At 41.4% G+C, this 20440-nt stretch overlaps 1 protein-coding gene across 3 annotated transcripts in view; it reads left to right on the forward strand.

Moving 5' to 3' along the window:
• The first annotated feature begins 1243 nt into the window (after positions 1–1243).
• The window catches only part of FNBP4 (formin binding protein 4), a 42719-nt gene continuing 23522 nt past the window's right edge, over positions 1244–20440 (forward strand). Inside the window, exons 1-12 of one of the 3 annotated variants that reach the window (XM_057748131.1) lie at positions 1244–1566; positions 2375–2467; positions 6268–6404; positions 6702–6885; positions 7481–7628; positions 7734–7854; positions 9109–9444; positions 10453–10663; positions 14006–14127; positions 15037–15141; positions 17286–17419; positions 18408–18595. In XM_057748131.1, coding sequence (XP_057604114.1) covers positions 1254–1566; positions 2375–2467; positions 6268–6404; positions 6702–6885; positions 7481–7628; positions 7734–7854; positions 9109–9444; positions 10453–10663; positions 14006–14127; positions 15037–15141; positions 17286–17419; positions 18408–18595 — 2092 coding nt within the window. In that variant the 5' untranslated portion in view covers positions 1244–1253. Of the gene's footprint in view, positions 1567–1895; positions 2242–2374; positions 2468–6267; positions 6405–6701; positions 6886–7480; positions 7629–7733; positions 7855–9108; positions 9445–10452; positions 10664–14005; positions 14128–15036; positions 15142–17285; positions 17420–18407; positions 18596–20440 lie in introns of those variants that run through there. The other 2 variants (XM_057748130.1, XM_057748129.1) reach the window with 2 other exon arrangements.

Consider the following 20440-nt stretch of genomic DNA (forward strand, 5'->3'; position numbering starts at 1 on the left):
GGAACAAAGAGCTACAGGGCTCCGATCACTCTGCACCATGCAACCACTGCAATGGCCCACACTTTCCCAAGCAGCACACCATGTGCCTTGCCCATCGCATATAAGCAAAGAGCTCTGCCCCATTTTTCTCCCGCTCAGCACACTCCAAGTATACATTCTCCGCCCAGTCAGCAGACGCCGGCAGGCTCCCCGGCTATAGAAACAGGCAAGCCATCCACACTCAGGGGAGAGACCCTCCCTGGCTACCAGGAAGGGGGCCCGCCATCCTAACAGCGACCGTCTCTCTCATAAACTCTGGCTCCCCTGCATTCGGCCTCGTGTCTGGAAGTGCTTTTCCAGCCGCGCTGGGACCACGGCAGTGAGCCTGTGGGGACACGCCAGGGGCTAGGAGCGCGCCCTAGCCAGACGGGAGCGAGCCGGCGGGGCTGCAAACACAGCCCACTGCGGGCTTCCCTGGCTGTGCCGCGCTGGCGGCGCCGGCGACACGGCGCCCAGTGCCCGTGCGGGAGGGGAGCACCCGCGGGGCAGGACGCGCGGCCGGACACGCAGCGCTGGCTCTCCGGCCCTCGGCGCAGCGGCGGGAGGGAAGGCGGGCGCGGGGAAGGCACGCGGCCCGGAGCCCGCAGGGCCCGAGAGCTGAGGCCCGCGACGGCTCCGGGGCGAGCGGCGGCCGGGGAAGGCGGGGCCCCGGGAGCGGCCCGACGGGGGCGGCGCCTGCGACCCGGCCGGCGACGCGCGCTCGCCGTCCCAGGCGCGGCGCCTGCAGGCCGCTGTCCAGCTGACAGGAGACACACCACCAGGCATCTCCCCGCCCCAGGAGCGTATCTGCAGCGCCACGAAAGACCACCTTCCCACGCAACGTTCAACGTTGTACCCAGAGTAAGTCGCCATCATCAGGGCGAAGCTTGGGCACGCGCCTGCGGAGCGGCGCAGCCCCCCACGTGACAAACGGCAGCAAACAGACAGCCACGGCCGGGCCCAAGATGGAGGACGCGGCGGCAGCGCGGAGACGCCGCACGCAGCGCACGGGGGGAGCCTGACGTGGCTGGAAGCAACGCCAAGCTCAGACCCTCCCGTCCCACTGGCTTGACGCGAACCCTTTTTCCTTCTCCATTGGCTGCCGGCTCCTCCGACGCGTCCGCACAGCCAATCGCCTAGCCCCGTGGGCAGGGTCCGCCCGCCCCCCGCGGGAGGGCCCAGAGGAGCGTACGGGGCCCGAGGCGCTTGCGCTGCAGGAGGCGGTGTCGCAGTGCATGCATATTGATCACGCAGCGCCGCGCCGGACGCCCGCCCCGCTCGGTTGCCCGCGCTCGCAGCTCGCGCCCGGGCTCGCGATGGGGAAGAAGTCCCGGGCGGTCCCCGGCCGCAGGCCCATCCTGCAGCTGTCTCCGCCGGGCCCCCGGAGCAGCACGCCGGGCCGGGACCCGGAGCCGGAGCCCGACGCCGAGCCGGACTCGACGGCGGCGGCAGCGGCGGCGCCCAGCCAGCCAGTTCCGGCGGCGCCGACGACGACGACGACCACCGCGGTCCCTGCCGCCGCGGCCCCGGACGACTCGCCCTCAGAAGGTGAGCGTGCGCGCGGGGCCCCGGCGCCTCGGTGGTGCGTCCGCACTCGAGCTCGGGGCTTGCGGCCTAGGCCCCTCGGGCCGGGCCCGTGAGGGAGGGAGAGCCGGGCGGGCGGCGTGCGCGTCCGCGGCCTGCGCCTGGGCCCGAGGCGGCGGCGGCGGCGGCGGCGCGGGGCGCGCGCGGCCGGAGCCGAGGCGGAGGCGCCTTCTGGGGCGCGGGGCGGGCCCGGGCGCGCGGGGCCTGCCGTTCGCTCCGCGTCCCCTGCTTTTGCTTTCTTTCCTGTCGAAAGTGAGAGAGACGCCCCAGAAGGGCGCGCCTCGTCTTTCCCACGGCAGCCAGAGCGTGGGTGGCCGCCCGCGGGCAGGTCCCCCTCGTCCCGGGAGAGGCGGTGCTCGCCCCGGGGCTGAGCGGGCGCCGGAGAGGCCCGGCCATTTCGGCGCTGGAGAAAGCCAGCCGCGCCGGGTGGCTCTTGCGAGAAAGATGTTCTCGCTGTGCTTGTCGTAAAAGCCCCGCGGGAGCCTGCGGAAGAGTCTGTGTGTGTGTGTGTACCCTGGATTATTTCGGATGTGAGCTTTATATTCGGCGTCTACACTCGTAACGCTACAGCCTCTGGGCAGATGGGAGATGTTAGCTGTGCTTGGTTCTCGTCTCCCAGTTATTTGGGCCGCTGATGAGGTATAGCCACTCTGCTTTTAAGTTGTTGAGGTCGAGCCTCGAAGAGCCAGAGATTGATTAGTCACCTGTTTAGTTTTCGTCTCTGTTCCATCGTCTGACTGTCGTTTTCTCTCGTTCCGTTTTTTAAATGCAGATGAGCAGGAGGTGGTGGTGGAGGTTCCCAGAGTTGTTCAGAATCCTCCCAAACCAGTCATGACCACCAGGCCCACTGCCGTCAAAGCAACAGGTATAGTTTTGGTTTTGGTTTTGGTTTTTCCTCCATCTTTAATACAGCAGGATCGAATTGTGTTTGTGTGTATATAGTGTTTCGGCGAATGGTTCAGTGTTGCTAATTTATATTCTCCCCGGAAGATGGAAATTTTAAATCTTTGTGAGGGCTTCTTGGCAATGTACACTTTAACCAGTGTGAAATGTGTTCTTTTTTTTTTCTGTACCCGAATTACTTTGTACTACTTTTGCTACTGATATTATTTTGTAACTAGTTTTGGGGCGGCCCACCTTGGCGTTTTTTAGGGACACAAACAATGTCTTTTCATTAAGTTTCTTCTCTAACACACTGCTTTGGCACCTAGCAAGTGTTTGTGCAGCTGAAAATTGCTCTTGCTGAATATTCTTTAAGCATGAAGGAATATTTGCAATGGTGGTTTTGTAGACAAACCTGGATTCAAATCACCACTCTAGCATTCATAATAAGATCTCAGGACATCATTCGTCTGTAAAATAGATCTTACAGCCCTCACTTATTTGATGATTGAACAATATATATATGTTTCTAACACAGCAAGGGCCAGGAGTGTTAGTTTTCTCCATTCTTTATATATCTTGAAAGATTAAAATAGGGTTTGATACTAAATATTCTATAATGGATAGTAATTTTATTCTTTTGAATTTGGAGGCGTTTTTGTACTATGTGACACCTGAAATAATCGACACTTGTCGTCTCCGCCCCCCATCTGCCACTTAAAAGGGTAGGGTAAAAAAGGTAACCGTTTGTGAGAGAAACTTCAGAACTAGGAAATACCATTTTGTGTTTGTAAACCACATATATTACTTCATTTGGGTCTTCTCAGAATCATGTGTGATGGATAGAATTTAAACGTTCTGTGGGAAATTTCCTTGGTTGCAGTGTCAGCACTTCAGACCTTTATGTGCCTTGTGAACAGAAATGTTTTCATTCTCTTCATCTTCGTCCTGTAACGTAAGAATATATTAGCTTTATTCATTTCCTACCTGCCATTTGGTACAATGCATAGGAAAAAGTTCAACAAAAGCAAAAGAGAAACAATTTTCCATTATTGTTTGCATGGCTTTGTGAAACAGTAGATACTCAAGAATTGGTCGTATTTTTTAAAGATGATTTTAGTTAAAGAATTTTACTTTTACCACTATAAACATGTTGGATTTCTTTGCACAAAAATGGAATTTAAATTTTAAGTTATTAAAGTATGCTTTTGTAGTAGAGAAGCATAACTAGTACTTTTATGCTAACAAGTGTTCTGGTATACGCATGTGACATTATCTGAGGGAAAATTTAGAATAAGTTCTGTTAAATTAGGCCAGTAGACTGCTGTGATAGTCAACAGTATTTCAGCATCTTTTAGAAAAGGGTATTTAACGTGGCTCCATAGATGAGTGTCAGACATCTCTGAATCCCCTGAAATTGCACACTCAAGTGTGTTTTCCTGAGAGAGGGTCCATAGCTTTTATCATTTTGATTGTTAATAGTTTTCTATGACCAAAAGAGTTAAACATCACTGTTCAAACAATTATGAGGAAATAATAGAGTTTCTAGAAGTATAAGATACAGTTACTATTTGAAGCTATTATAAGGAAGGTAAAGTATATGTGTAAGAGATCGTTTAGTGCCAGACATCATTAGTTGATCTGTAAACTGTGTGGCACCATCCATTAGAGGTCAGCATATTGAGGTTTGAGTCAGCACTCCTCAAAAAAGACTGCTAAGGACTATATCTCTGAAGAATGGCTTTATTTTCTCTGGCTTCAAGTAGCAACAGCTTCTCAGGAGTAGTCTAGAAGCCTGGTCCTGTGAGGCTTTTGGTTTTCTAAGATTATGCAGTTTTGTATAGTACTGCAAGATTTTTTTTTAGTGTGATTCTAAATGCATGCCTGTTTTTATTAATGTATACACTGAATCTTCAGAGATGTAATTAGAACGTACTCATTTTGTGACTTGATTTTATTTTTTATTCCTTTAGTGTTACTTTGTGTCCCCTTTACATTATTTTATATAATCCCATAATGGTCTGATTAATCATAAAGTAATATTGCATCTGGCACTAGGCTGTAATTGCTTTTCCAGTCCTCTGTTTTGAGGACATTTGAGTTGTTTACAGTTTTTGGTTGTTTAAATAAGGCTTCTAAAGACTTTGTGCAAAAAATTTTTGGAATTATTTCTTAGGGTTATATTCTCTGAGATGAGATTATCTAGCCATAAGAAACTTGGCGAGGTTTGTAGTTCTTGGTGTATGTTACCAAATTGTTCTTAAGTATTGAATTAATTTATGGTGTTTTTAACAATATTAAGTATGTGTCTTTGCCCCAAATGCTGGTTTTTACTTTGCTGTTTAATTGTTATTATGTTAGCAGGTGTTTGGAAGAGGTTTTAAGTGTATAGTATGAAAAGCTCTGAGTTGAAGAGAAAAAGACTAGGTGGAGCCTTGGCTAAACCGATTGCCCTCGAGACCCACTCTGAGCCTGGGGAATTAGCCCTGCATGGGAATTTTGAAATCAAAATTCCACGACACTCACCTGGTTGGAATCTTTTACCAAAGGATATAGAATTCAAGAATTAAGGCCAATGATTATTATTGTCTCTAAACTATGAAGTGTGTTTATGTAAAAATATAAATTTCCCATCCTTTGCCGTCCCCCCAAAACCCATCTGTGCTGAATACTAAAGTGCAGATTTTTTCTGTACAGAAATGTCTTGTGTAGCTCTGCCCTTACCTCTTGTTCAGAAAATGTGGAAAATTGACTGGTATGCCCCCACCCCAAGACGAGATATAACATATTTGGTAACTGAGAAGTGGGGCTACTGTCAAATATTTATTTAAAAATCTTCCTAATCAGTTTAAAATAATATTTTAGAAATTGATAGTGTAACAACTTAGCTATGTAAAAAATAATGGTGAGATTTATGTGACTAAAACATTGAATGTGAACTTTTGTATGTTAAGTGAAGCAGTTTATGTTCATGTTTACATGAATCCGTGAATTCATCTATGGAATTATGACAGAGAAAACCAGATTTTACCTGCTGATAAATGTGTTCATTTACCAAGGCACTGGAAAGTGTACTGTTATTAATAGCTGATAAGTCTAGTTAGACTGAAGTATTTCACACACCTGTACCTGTTATAATACAGTGGTACATGAAGAAGGGTGTATGAGCTCACTTAAGTGTAGTATTAGGGCAGTCACAGGGTGATACCGAAGGAAATGGCATTAGCATCGGTGAACTAATAAAAACATGTAATTTCAATTTTTTTTAAGAAGGAAATTGTGTTGCAGCATTACAGAGGCCATACTTAATACCATTTGAGTGGAAATTTTGGTTTTAGGTGGCTTTTTGTTGTTTTTTTGTTTCGGTGCTAGCGTCTTGGGTTCTAATTCGTAATGTCTGAGGGAAAAAAATCATTGAAAAAGCTTTGTTTTTCACTTTGAAAATCTTGTTTCATTTATTAAACCCTAACTGGTATACTTGTTTGAGTTAGACATCTAAATCAGCAAATTGTGAAATCAGGATATACTGTGTGTTATTTTGACAGAGGAAGCATGAGGTTGAATAATCGAGCATTTATTTTGAAAAGGATGTCAAATTGCTGTGCAGGTTGATTTTATTAGCGCTAAGTGCATAATTAATTTGTACCGCTCTTTGGTAGTTCATGGAAGATTTTTTTGAGATTCTGTAAGTAAACTGAATGGCTAAAGAATCATATTTTCTCTGGGATACTTCCTAGGACTTTTCAGCGTTCTTATGAATGTCGCTCGCCTTTCTGTTTCCAGGAGGCCTGTGCTTGCTTGGTGCATATGCTGACAGTGATGACGAAGAGAGTGATGTTCCAGAAAAGCCTGCACAGTCTAAGGCGGCAGACGGACACCAGTCAGCCGACATTGATAGTACATTGGCCAACTTCCTAGCGGTTAGTGGTGCTTTTGTTTGAGTGTTTAGTTATTGAAGCCACTTTGGGATCTGAATTTCAGGTGATTAGCCCACGTGTCAATCTGTGTCTCCCTTTTCACCTTTCTTTCTTAGTCCCTCCCCATCTCTCTCTCTTGCTTTCTGCGACAGTTGTAAGGAGAAAAATGGGGATGAAGAGGGTTTTGACTTCAGAAGCTGAGACCGAAGCTTTCCAAGTGTAGGGTTTTTTTTTTTTAAGTGATTGCCGTTTTTCTCGTTTAATGTGGTTGATGTGTTTGTTACTATTTTCATTCTAAAGGAAATTGATGCTATAACAGCTCCTCAGCCTGCAGCTCCTGTAGGAGCTTCTGCTCCACCTCCCACTCCACCTCGGCCAGAGCCAAAGGAATCAACCTCTGCCCTTTCTTCCACTACTCCAAATGGGACAGACTCAACCCAGGCTGCAGGGTGGCAGTATGATACTCAGTGTTCACTGGCAGGAGGTAAACTTGATCCTTTGAGTTTTAAAGAAATCTAAAGTGCAGTTCTTAAAAGTGTTCTAGGCATTGAGATTCCCAAAGATGAAAGCCTGTATGCTTTAGCCCCAGACTTTAGAATTTTGGCTTCTTAAATACAGTATCAAGAAAATGAGAACTGCTAGGATATACATTTATCTGCTGAAAGATAATTGTTTGCCTTTTAACGCGTAGCATATTATGCCTGGTAAATAATAAAAGCCATTATTTTGAAATGTCTTTGGGGATTCAGAATACATTTTTCTGCTATCAAACTGCCTTTTTAAACCATGTTTGCAAAGATGACTCAGGAGGGGGGAGTTGCGCCCCCGCCCCCGGGAACATTTGACAATGTCTGGAGAGGTTTTTGGTTGTCACAGCGGGGGGGGGGGGGTAGAGGCTAGGATGCTGGTGAACACTACGTAGGACTGCCCTCCACAACAAAGCACCGTCCTGCCCAGTGTTAACAGTGCTCAGGTTGAGAAACCCTGTGTTAGATTAAGGCTTTAGTGTTGACTTGAGACATAAGGTCAGAGTTGTGCAGGAATATGTGCTTCTTAAAATGTGTTTTATTTTCTTCTAGTTGGAATTGAGATGGGAGATTGGCAGGAGGTCTGGGATGAGAACACAGGATGCTATTATTATTGGAACACACAAACAAATGAAGTGACTTGGGAATTACCACAGTATCTTGCCACCCAGGTACAGGGATTACAACATTACCAGCCCAGGTAAGAATAGACTTGAAAAAGAAGTTACCTAGAAGGAAATCAGAGTCTTATCTTTTGCCAATAATATTTGCCTTCTGTTTCTCTTGCTAAGTATATTTTTTTTAGTTCTGTAACAGGTGCCGAAGCTAGTTTTGTGGTGAATACAGATATGTACACTAAGGAGAAAAATATTTCTGTTGCCAATAGTAAAAGTGGACCAGTCATAGCCAAGCGAGAAGTTAAAAAGGTCAGTGTTACAACTTACCTCATCTGCTTATTTTCAGATCTAAAGAACTTGAACGTTAGTCTGTCACAGGTGTATAAGCCTTCTGTTAATATTTTGCAACATAGACATGAAACAGGATAAATTTTGTTTCTTAAAGTTTTACTTAATCTGTTTCTGTTTATTTTATGGCATTGATAGCAGTCACCCAGTTCAGTGATTCTTTTGGAGCTTGAGGGTGCCATGGAGGCTGGCTGCTTGGGTCCTTGTGAAGGACGTGGGAGCAGCCAAGCAGGCAGGGCTTCGCGTCCCCTTCTCTCTTCAGGATAGTTGCATTTTGGGATTCCACTTAAGTTTTGGTTTTTTGTTTTTGTTTTTTTTCTTTAATAAAAAGTTTAGCTACCTTTAAAAACTACTAATACAACTGAGCATTTTCTCAGATTTCTCCCACTAAAAAATTAAGGCGAAAAGGGAACAGGGAACTGTACTCAATATCTTGTAATAACCTGTAATGGAAAAGAATCTGAAAAAGCATATATATATAATGTGTGTATGTATAACTGAATCGTGCTGTACACCCGCAACCAACACAACATTGTAAATTAACTATACTTCAATTAAAAAAATCATGTTATATTAAAAAAAAAAACCGAGCATTTTTATAACCGCATCAGTAAGAAAAAGTAAGTTGTACTCTACAGCGAGTGTGTTGAATTTTAATTTATTTTGAATTTTTACATGTTGAGGGAGTTGTATCGAAAAATGCTTTTATATAATAAGTTAATCTTTATAGCTCTAAGAGGGAGGTAGAATAAATATCCCAATGAAGGACTTGACACTTTAAATAGCACGCATTTCAGAAATATTTCACTTTCCTCTAAATCACCTTCACAGCATATTTGTGAAGTTATCTCATCATGCAGAAGAGGAAGGTGAAGATTTATCCAGTCGTGTGTTGAACTGACAAAATTCTGATCTTATTTAAATCTGCCTCTGTTTCTTACTAGTCTGCCTTTTGACATACAGAGGATAGGAGAAAAGATATGTTTGAGTGCCACCAGAACTACAATACTGCCTTCCTAAAGTAGCAATGTTTCCTTTATACAAGTGTAAGGAAAATGGTGCAAACATGTATACTAATCTGATGGGAGTCAGTGGCTTTTAAGAATATCCAGTGACTGAAAATTATGATCGTTTTTTAACATGAACAGTTAAACATACTGTGTATTCAGGTGAGATTTCTTTGAAAGTTAAGGGAGGCTATTTTGTTCTTTATAGGAAGTAAATGAAGGAATTCAGGCTCTCTCAAATAATGAGGAGGAGAAGAAAGGGGTGGCAGCATCACTGCTTGCTCCTTTATTGCCTGAGGGAATAAAAGAGGAAGAAGAGAGATGGAGAAGAAAAGTAATTTGTAAAGAAGCAGAGCCAGTTTCAGAAGAGAAGGAAACAAGTACAACAGAAGAAGCAGTGATAGTAAAGCCACAGGAAAGTCTGTTGGACAGTGTGGAAGACCCTACTCAGGAGGATCTCTGCAGTGTTGTTCAGTCTGGAGAAAGTGAGGAGGAAGAAGAACAAGATACCCTGGAGCTGGAGCTGGTTTTGGAAAGGAAAAAGGTAAGTTTTTGAAGTTTTTGTTAAACATATTTTCTTCTCTCAAAACTGTCATATTCTGGGATCGTGTGTTCAACGTACAGCTGTTATTGGGACTTTGTTTTTCTTATCCTTCCATCTAGATATATTGTCTAAGCTTATGTAATAGAAACTTGAACTATGGAGTTGTAGTTCTTTGGGTCCCTGATGATGCTTTTGGTAGTTGACAGCCAGTAAAGACCAGCGTTGTTGTAATTTAAGGATAGATACAATTAAGTAACGTATCTTTGGTTTAGCTTTTTAACGAATAAGCATTGTGAATTCGTGTGATAATTTGGTTTTTAACCCAACAATTAAAGTACAAGTTGACTTCCAGTCATCAGCTATGGCATTATTTGGATAGTTAAGTGGATGTTACAGAAACTCCCTAGCGGTCCAGTGGTTGGGACTTGGTGCTTTCACTGCCTGGGCCTGGATTTGATCCCTGGTCAGGGAACTAAAATTCCACCAACCCTGCAGCCAAAAAAAGGAAAAAAAGTGGGCCTTGCAAGATAACAGAAGAATTAAGAGAAGCCTGTTATTTCATGTGGTTTTCCGTCTAAGAAAGATGGTCCGCAGGAAACTTTCCTGATTGAGAAGTTGATTTTTACCTATTTTTTCTGCCCAGATTTTCCTTGAAACAGTTTTAATCACTGCTGCCTTGAGTATGAAGCAGAGTCTTCACAGGTGTTACAGCAATAATACCACTTTGAAGCTTCCCCCTTTTGAAGACTTGGAAGCTATGGAGAGGGACCAGCAAAGTTAAGCCTTATCTTTTGTGTAGATGTATTGGAAAATTTGTTAGTGGCTCTTTAGAGCCTGTACCTGCAGATCATTGTTTGTTCCCTGTAATCACTAAGAAGCATTTACTGAGTAACAGTAGAGTAGGGGAGCGTAAATGCCGAAAACACGTGGCTGTCATTCCTGCTGCTTACAAGTAAGTGTTGATAAACAGTTAAAGACACTCTCACTTTATTTTCGTGTTCGTCGTAGGCAGAGTTGCGAGCCTTGGAGGAAGGAGATGGTAGTGTGTCAGGGTCTAGTCCGTGTTCTGATATCAGCCAGCCAGCATCTCAAGATGGAATGCGTAGACTTATGTCTAAAAGAGGAAAATGGAAGATGTTTGTTCGAGCTACCAGTCCAGAGTCTACCAGCCGGAGTTCTAGCAAAACTGGACGAGAGACGCCAGAAAATGGAGAAACTGGTAATTTGTGCTTTAATTAAACTTGAGAGTTGAAAGATGTAGAAGAGAAATCCCTCTTCAGCAGTAGAAGGATATAGCACTTTTACCCTTTTAGGGAAATGCCATGAAGGAAACGTCTCTCTTTTCCTACTCCACCTTGTGGAGCAGTAAGAATTTGAGAGGCTGGACATGTAAGGTTGTGTGTATTCACTACTGATTCAGCATAACTCCCTCAAAAACAGAAAAATGAGATTGGGTCCCTCCCTCCCTCTTTATCACTTGCTACAATAATTGTCTTGATAATATGCGTAAAGACCATGGGTTCTCTTTAGCTCTCTGTTTCCAGTTGGTTAGCAAGGTAGGCAAGGACCACCTCTGGCAAACCCAGCCTCATCTCTCTGTGTACAAGTTGCCCAGCCTTTGGTTGGGTGTGTAGATAATCTGGTACTAACATGAGGACCCAAGTTATCTTCAGGGTAATAAAGAAGAGAACCTGCTGCATTTTTCCAGTCTGTTACCAGAACTAACTAATTTTAGTCACCAAACCTTAGTTAAGTGTACCAAGCAGAAGATACCTTATAGGTTACGGTTTAAACGTAACAAGTAAACAGAAACACAGGTAATAAATAAATGCAAACATCCTTGTTTGAATTTTTCTTTCCAGTCAACAATATGGTAGAATATGAAGTAGAATTCTAAAAGTACTCCTCCCCCTTTCATCTTTTCCCTGTTTTCATTCCCTACCCTGAAATCCATTTTCTTTTTTTTTTTTTTATCTACAGATACTCTTCTAGACCTTTTTCTCTATATTTATATGCATTTGTGGTTCTGGGTGGGGGTGGGGTGGGGGGGTGTGTAATATGCGTATGTCAGTTTTACCATAGGTGAGATTAACCATATGGGTTATTGGACGGCATGCTTTTTCGCTTAACAACGTCCTGAAAATTGTTTTTAACTACTGAGTGATATAGATGTCTTCATTGAACTCTTTCTCCATCGGTAGAATTTGTGTCCTTGTTAACTCTTGAAAGTAATACTGCATTCATATTATCCCAAAAAAGTATCAACAAGCCATTCAAATGTCCATCAAAAGAACAGCGGATACACGTTGATGTATTCTTGCAGTTGGGTACTAAACAGCAGTGGAAAATGCGTGCCCCACTGTTACGCGTATCAACACGGATTAATATCGGGAACAGTGATGTTGAATTTAAAAAGCCACAGAAGAATGCATATGTTAGTGTTCCATGCATGTGAGTTAGAAAGTAAGCAAAAATACTGTGCTTCAGGCTCTATCCATGAGGAAAGTCAGGGCATTCACTAACACATCAGGATGTGTCTGGTGTGGACCCGTTGAGGGAGAGGCACAGGGAGCTTTAAGGTGTTATGAACCTTCTTTGAAGCTGGGTTGTACTTACTTGAGTGTTTATGTTGTTCTTTAAACGATATTATATTTATTAGTTATGATACTTCACAGTTAAAAGAATGCTGTAGTAAACATCCTGATACATGTATGTTTATGCAGATTTTAGTATCATTATAGATTCCTGGTGGTATATTGATAGGTCAAGCGGTATGTGCATTTTAGTTTGGTAGATCCTGCCTAATTGCCCTCCAAAATAATCAAGTCTTAGAGCTCTAGCAGTGCTTAAAATTGTTAAATTCTTAAACTTGCCATCAAATGTAAGATGTCTAATGTACAAATGAACTATAAACTAGTAAGTGAGGAGTAGAAGGATTTGGTTTTAGACAATTTGGAAATGCAGAAGGAATACTAATGATCAAATAAAAAGAACAAGGCCGGGACTTCCCTCATGGCCCAGTGGTTAAGAATCCGCCTGCCAGTGCAGGGGACTCAGGTTTGATCCCTGGTCCGGGAAGATCCCACATGCTGCGAGCAACTGAGCCCATGTGTCACAACTACTGAAGCCTGCACGCCTGGAGCCCGTGCTCCGCAACAAGAGAAACCACTGCAGTGAGGAGCCTACACACCGCAACTAGAGAAGGCCTGTATGTAGCAACAAAGACCGAACGCAGCCAGTAAATAAATGAATAAATAAATAAATAAAAGTTTATTAAAAAAGAACAGGGTCATTGTATGATAAGGTTAGGTACTTAATACAAAATTTTAGGCTAATGAAAGCTGTTGGGAGTGATGTTAAAGTCACATTTTTGATTGATTGATTGATTGATTGCTTTGGGTCTTGTTGCTGCGAGGGGACTACTCTTCCATGCAGTGTGTGGGCTTCTTGTGGTGGCTTCTCTTGTTGTGGAGCACGGGCTCTAGACATGCAGGCTTCAGTAGTTGTGGGACGTGGGCTCAGTAGTTGTGGCGCATGGGCTTAGTTGCTTCGTGGCACGTGAGATCTTCCCAGACCAGAGATGGAACCCATATCCTGTGCATTGGCAGGCAGATTTTTAACCACTGTGGCACCAGGGAAATTCCACATTTCTTCTTTAGATCAAATATTAACCAGAGTTAAGAAAAGGTGCTCAGATTTTTTTTTTCCAATCTGTGATCCTCCTGAGTGATTGATTTACATCGTATACGTGGATTAGGTTGATAAGCAGGTGTTAAGCAAACATAACAAAGTTCATATCTTTTAGTCCACTTAAGGATGTGGTAAATCTCTTTTGGAGATTTGCAGTACTAACACACAGCACAAACCAGAAGAGTAGGTGGGTCCAGTAAAGGCTGGCTACGTGTTAACCAGTTCAGGAAGGGAGTTATTTGGTAGTTTAAGATGCTGCTCTGATTTTGAAAGCCATTTCATAAAAACCCATCTGATAGAGAACCCTCACATATTCCAGGTTTGATACCTAGCTTTTGTAAGTAATTGAAGCCTTGGTTTTCTGGAAGAGATCAGGAAAGATTAGTAGATGAAGGAGAAAGGGAAAGCAGAAACTTTGGGGGTAATGTGGTAGAACAAAGTAAATCATATATATAGACACATTTTAAGAAAGGTGATTATAAGGGATTAATTTTTTTGGCTTTATAAAAACAGTAGGTTGACAAGTTGTCATTAGGGCTTCCGTAGCATGTAGGGAAAACAGACAAAGGAAAACACTAATAACCTTCAGATATTTCTGCTACAGGGGTAAGAAAATGTATTTGGGGCTCTATTAATATTGGTCCTTTTTATTTGTTTTAATTTTTTTTTATTGAAGTATAGTTTATTGACAATGTGGTGCCAGTCTCTGCTGTACAGCGAAATGACTCAGTTATACACGTATAGACATTCTTTTTTTTTAATATTCTTTTCCATTAAGGTTTATCAGAAGGAATATAGTTCCCTGTGCTATAGAGTAGGACCTCGTTGTTTATGGTCCTTTTGATTTAATTTCACATATTTTCTTTTACAGCAGTTGGTGCTGAAAATTCAGAAAAAGTAGATGAAAATTCTGACAAAGAGATGGAAGTAGAATCTCCAGAAAAGATAAAAGTACAAACAGCACCTAAAGTAGAAGAAGAACAGGACTTGAAAGTATGTATATTACTTATTGCATCTTGACAAATAAGTATTTTTAAATTGGCCAACCATTTTAAATAAGCCAACTTAAATAGGCCTATTTAAATAGGCCAACTACTTTCTTTTTCTTTTAGTAAGCAGTAAAAAGTAATCTTTATTGTCTCTAAATATAAATCATTTATTTGGTTAGGTGAAAAGGTTATATTTAAGGCTGAAATAAAGAGCTGTGAGACTGACTTGACGTAGAGAAATTATCTAAAAAGAAATTCTAAATGCTTAATTAGTTACGAGTAAGTCTCCAGTGGAAAGCAATAGCTTATCAAATATAGGCTTCTCTAGTTTGGAAGTACTAAAGAGACTAAAGTCACAAATTTAATTCCTGCATGAACTACTTATCCTTATACAAAGGCATATTTGGTTCCAATTTCATTTCTGTTCCTCATGTCATGAGAAGAATTGGCTCTTTGTGTGGTCTGTTGGAAAAACCACTTAGCATATTCTTTTGACTTGAAAGAGTTTATCCACTCACCAGCTAGTGTACAACCGTGTAGGTGGGACTGGGAGAATTAATTTTGTTCAGTGTGTGGCTAGTATAAGCAGTTAGTAACGGATAAATGATGGGTTGGACAATATTGAGGCGTTATGTCACTTAGGATCTATTTTCAACTTCCATCTATTGTAGTAGAGTAGATAGTGCATCTAATTTCTCTAGACTTCCATCATTATTTATCACTTTGTTATGTGAATTATTTTACTATAAATTTGGATTTTATCTTCTACATAAATAGTTGCCAGTATGTGAGGAAGGCAGTTTATAGTCAGACCCATTTTTCTAGTATCTTTAACAATAAATGAAAAATTTTACATAATAAAATATTGCTGATTCTGTTTTTATTTTTCCTTTTTTTCTTTTCTGCGTTACAGTTTCAGATTGGAGAACTGGCAAATACCCTGACAAGTAAATTTGAATTCTTAGGCATTAATAGACAGTCCATCTCCAACTTTCATGTGCTGCTTTTACAGACTGAGGTAATTTAGCCATTTTTAGTATACACAGTCAGTGTTGGAATGAAATACTGTGTGTGTGAGGAATCTGTCTCATTTATATAGTTGTTTTTTTTTTTTTTCCCTTGGCTGGAGCCCTGCCAACTAGACTGACAAAAGACAGTTTAACAAGAGAAAAGTCTGTTAATAGTGCATACACATGGAAGGACTCATTGTTGAGAAACACAAAAAGGTGGTTAGAATTTGGGGCTTACATAGCATCTGAAAGAACAACAATAATTTTGTGGAGAAATGACAAGACAATAGAAAAGGGGTTTAGGCTTTTAAGGGCAACAAACTGTGGGAAGGTGAATATATGGGGAAAACTAATGGAAGACAAGGCTTATTAGTAAGCTGCTGGGGGTTTTTTATTGTTTTTTTTAAATATTTATTTTATTGGCTGTGTTGGGTCTTTTTTTTTTTTTTTTTTTTTTTTTTTTTTTGCTGTGCGCAGGCTTTCTTTTAGTTGCAGTGAGTGGGGGCTACTCTTTGTTGTGGTGCGCGGGCTCCTCGTTGCCATGGCTTCTCTTGTTGCAGAGCACGGGCTCTAGGCGTGTGGGCTTCAGTAGTTGCAGCACATGGGCTCAATAGTTGTGGCTCACGGCTCTAGAGCGCAGGCTCAATAGTTGTGGCGCACCAGCTTAGTTGCTCCGCGGCATGTGCGATCTTCCTGGGGCAGGGATCGAACCCATGTCCCCTGCATTGGCAGGTGGATTCTCAACCACTGCGCCACCTAGGAAGCCCCAGTAAGCTGTTTTTGTAGACTCTTTCTTGGTGCCATCTAGTCTGATGATGTCATCTAGTCTCCAGTGATAAGGCTGTTCTCTCCTTCCTGGTGTGAGAGGTGAGGGAGAGGGAGACACCTGTACGAGGGGGGCTTCTGTTGTGCTTTCAGGCAGATGGGGGAAGGCAGTGAGCTTGTCCTGTGTCTGCTTTTTCTTAATTGCTTTCAGTTCTGAGTAATTTTTAAGTAAGAGTGGCATGTTTTGGTGTGACGTATTCTGGACTCCTTCACCTCCATGTTGGGCAGTGGTAGGAGGTTAGAGGAGGGTGTCACAGGGAATTGGAGAACCTGACAGAAGTATCTGTCACTCCTCAGCTCCAGCTGCCTCTTGTGCGGTACAAAAACAGTTCTTCTGGGTTTTCAAGGGAAGCCAATAATCAGTAATTCTATATAGCATCTCCCAATTTTAAATGCTATTCACAAATTCTTTTCTTTTTTTTTTTAAACACTAGCCAAACCAGACATCTGGTCCATGGAATATTGTTTTCTTATTTATATAGTTTCAGTTGTAAATTTAAATTTTTAATTTTGATGTATATTTGAACCACCAACCCAGGAAATAAAACTGTGTATTGGCCAAAGCAAAACATAATTATGGAAGTGAATACTGAGAGTTTGTGTATAATGGTGATACTTAACCACCTTGAATTGGCATATATTCTAATATGATTTTTTTCTAAGAAATTAAAATTCTATTCATAATGATGATAAGACCACATAATGTTGAAATGTATTTTATAAATGTTAAACCATTATGGACTTTTTTTTTGTTCTTGCCACTTGGCTTGTGGGATCTTAGTTCTCCAGCCAGGGATCGAACCCGGACCCTTGGCAGTGAAAGCAAGGAGACCTCACCACTGGATTGCCAGGGAATTCCCTATAGAGCTATTTAAAAAGAGAAGTTCTGAATCCTATTTGTAACCTGTGTACTTCACAATAAGTAGCAGGGTAGGATTAGGTAAGGGATTCATGTAGGAGGTTGACTGATTTCCCTAAGAACTAAATCTTTAATTTTGATTAATAACATTACTTAATTGAAAAGACTATCTACCCAAAAAAGTAAAGTTACTGGGGAACCATCTTAACATAGTCCAAAGGGAAAAACAAAACTACTGCTACTCATTTTCACAGATGTTGGAGATTTGACAGTACTGGTGTCCAGTTTTCGTTTTTCGAAACTCTGAAGAGCAAACAAGATTTTTTATGAAATTAAGATGGGACTTCTTTTCCTCTTTGGTCTGTTCTGCCAGAGTATACAGTCATGGCCAGAAGACTTATGTCCCATTTACCTCTGCCTCTTGACATAATAATAACAACTCTGTAACTTACTGCTTTTTCATTTTAGACACGGATCGCGGACTGGCGGGAAGGGGCTCTTAATGGAAACTACCTTAAACGAAAACTTCAGGATGCAGCAGAACAACTAAAACAGTATGAAATAAACGCCACTCCTAAAGGCTGGTCCTGCCACTGGGACAGGTACGCACTCTTCTCCCCTTTTCACCTTTCACCTTTGACATCTCAGACTTGATTTGTGATCACCACCACCTGGCGACCTGACAGCCTGTCTGGAGACTGAGAGCAGCTGCATTAGCGGTGCTGGGCAGGCAAAGCACCGCAAGCACTTACAGAGTTTGGGCCAGCCACACGTTGGAGAAACAAAAAGCAATGTTTAAAGTGTTCCATGTAACGGATTTTTTCCCAAGATTGGACCAAGCTGGTTTTTACTCCAGAGTGTTGTTGCACGGAGTAGGGCGGGCTTGGGGGTTAAGCGCATGCGAGAGCTCTGTGCGCTTTACAGGACCTCTGGAAGCAACTACTCCTGATTAACCTCGGTGAAGTTAAGGAAAGCTTCGTGGCTGAAGATGTGAATGAAGAACAAGATTACTATCTTCTGCCAGCAGGTCAGATGAAAACATTTCTTTTTATATTTGGCTTTTCTTGATTTTTTTTTTTCGTTATTTGAAATCTTTGCTCTTTTATTTTTCAGCTCCCAGATCCTCTCCCTCTCTTTAGCTTTCACTGTGTTTGATATCAAGAGTATGAAATGTGAATTCCACGATTCAAGAGGGGAAGAGTCACCTTTCGCAAACTTCGTTGTTCTCTTCTTTGGAAGGGAAATTAGTGTTCTAGGAGATTGAGTCCCTTCACTAATGAAACTTGAAACCCTGTTAAGCATTGGCAAAAAAAAAAAAAAAGTTGTGAGAGGTGTTTTTCTAAGTCATCTGTTGGAGTAAGAGGGCTCAGGGCTGTATTCACAGAGCTGCTGGCAGTGCAAATAGCTTTGAATTATCCTTGGTTCTCCATCCTGAATTGTCAAAGCTCTTTGTTGCCTTTGTGAATAGCAGTCCATTAAGAAGAGGTTCGTCCCTGTGAGAGCAGACTGCTGTCCTGGGACAGGACCAAATGGAAGTGTCTTTGTAGGAGAATGGGTCTTAAAACATGTGTTTTCTTTCTTGTAATTTAGGGATCATAGACGATATTTCTATGTAAACGAACAGTCGGGCGAGTCTCAGTGGGAGTTCCCAGATGGTGAGGAGGAAGAAGAGGAAAGCCAAGCACAAGAAAGTAGAGACGAGACTCTTCCTAAACAGACCTTGAAAGACAAAACTGGCACTGACTCAAATTCTACAGAATCTTCTGAGAATTCCACAGGTGGGACAATTTACCCTGTATTGGAGAGAAGTGATTTTAGAGGAAAAAAAAAAAAAACTTGTATTAACATGTAAAAAATAATTTAAATCATAATCATGTAAATTTCTAACTAAAAAATAAGGGCTTGCCCTAAAAAAAAAAGAAAAAGGAAAAAAAAGGCTTGCAGGGTTTATATTGAGGAAAACTAAGGTAGTGACTAGTTGAAAATAAGCATACTATTGATACCACACTTTGATAAAAAATAAAATTATAAGCTAGTGTATTTTGACTTTAGAAGACTGTCCTATAACTATTCTATCATGCCACAGACAAAGCTGTGGATTTCCCATAACAGGAATTCTAATTGATGCTAAAGAACCGGTTATTTAAATTGTCGATATTTATCTGGAGTAATAAGAGATTTGTTCTGCCTTTCTGTAGAACAGTTAGTCTCTTGGTTTTGCAATCTCATTTTTCCACTTCACTAGTCTCGTAGGACATATGGTTGTTACAAACCAAAATGATCTGAATAAATGCTGTGAAACTAGGACCATACTTGTTTCAGAGAAGCAAAATAATTGATCATTGCAAATCATCAGTATCCTAATAGAAAAATCAGGATGACTCAATCCAATTAAAGTACTCTTCGGGAACTTCAGTTTGGTTACATAAATTTTAAAAAGAAAAAATAAAAGACTTAAAGTTCTTTTTAAAAACATAAATTAATTAAAAGGCTTTCATAGTTCTTCAGTTACCTGATAATCTAAAGAGTCATGGCTTGATTTCCACATTATGGAAGATACATTTTTTTTTTTCTCTAAGTCCATTTTTGTTGGAATGACAAAAATAAGTGGATAATGAAGCATAGTCAAGGCTGTGATGAACAGACAACCTTTCCAGTGAAAAACTGGTAGATAGTTGTTTAAATGGTAGCATATGAAGGTAAGAGTCTATGGAATGGTTTCTAAAGTCATAAACCTTTGGGAACTATATTCAATATTTTGTAACAACCTATAATGGAAAAGAATCTGAAAATTATGTATATGTATTGCTGAATCACTTTGCTGTACACCAAAACATCATAAACCAACTATACTTCAGTTTTAAAAAATTAAATTAAAAAATAATAAAAGTTACAAATCTTTGAGGGTAAAAAGATACAGAATTTTTTGTAAGATAGGGAGTAAAGAGTTGAATCCTTATGACCTCTGCTTATGAAAAATGATGTTTCATATTCTGCTGCCTCCCTAATCCCAGTAGAAAAGTTCTGATTGTGTACCAAATAAAACTGGTCATGTACCCGTGATTTTTAACTTCTTAAATAGCCTAGGAGTCATTATCAGGTCACTCAAAATAAAAAGGCACCTATGACTGCAGTGATCATTTTAGAACATAGCAAAAAAGTGGTTTTCTACTTCATATTTTAGAAAAAGTTTTTCTTATGTTATAGGGTGTACCATTTTCATGAAGAGATTTTATTTAGATTACTTTCTCATTCTTTGGGTAGCGATGATAGATATGTCTAGTAACTTGGTTTTATTTATTTACTTTTTAGCAGTTAGTGAACTGAAGAGGCTTGACGGTGGTTCTGGTTTGGTGATTCGCTTCTTGACCATTGTCTAATGTCCCTTTCTGTATGTTCCAAAGCTGAATGCTGAGTGTTGTGTGAACACCTTAGAGTTAACTATTAAGTTATATTCCCATTTTATTAATGACACCCACTTGGTACTGTCTGGTGAAGGAAAAAGCCAGTGGTAGATCAGCTTATCTTTTTGAGCCTCTTGATTGAGAGCTACTAAAGCCACATAATAAATTTGATCTACATAAAATCCAAACCTTGTACTAAGGTCTTTGGAATTGAAGAGC

Source organism: Hippopotamus amphibius, chromosome 9 (genome assembly GCF_030028045.1).
Source record: "Hippopotamus amphibius kiboko isolate mHipAmp2 chromosome 9, mHipAmp2.hap2, whole genome shotgun sequence".
Classification (NCBI taxonomy): domain Eukaryota; kingdom Metazoa; phylum Chordata; class Mammalia; order Artiodactyla; family Hippopotamidae; genus Hippopotamus; species Hippopotamus amphibius.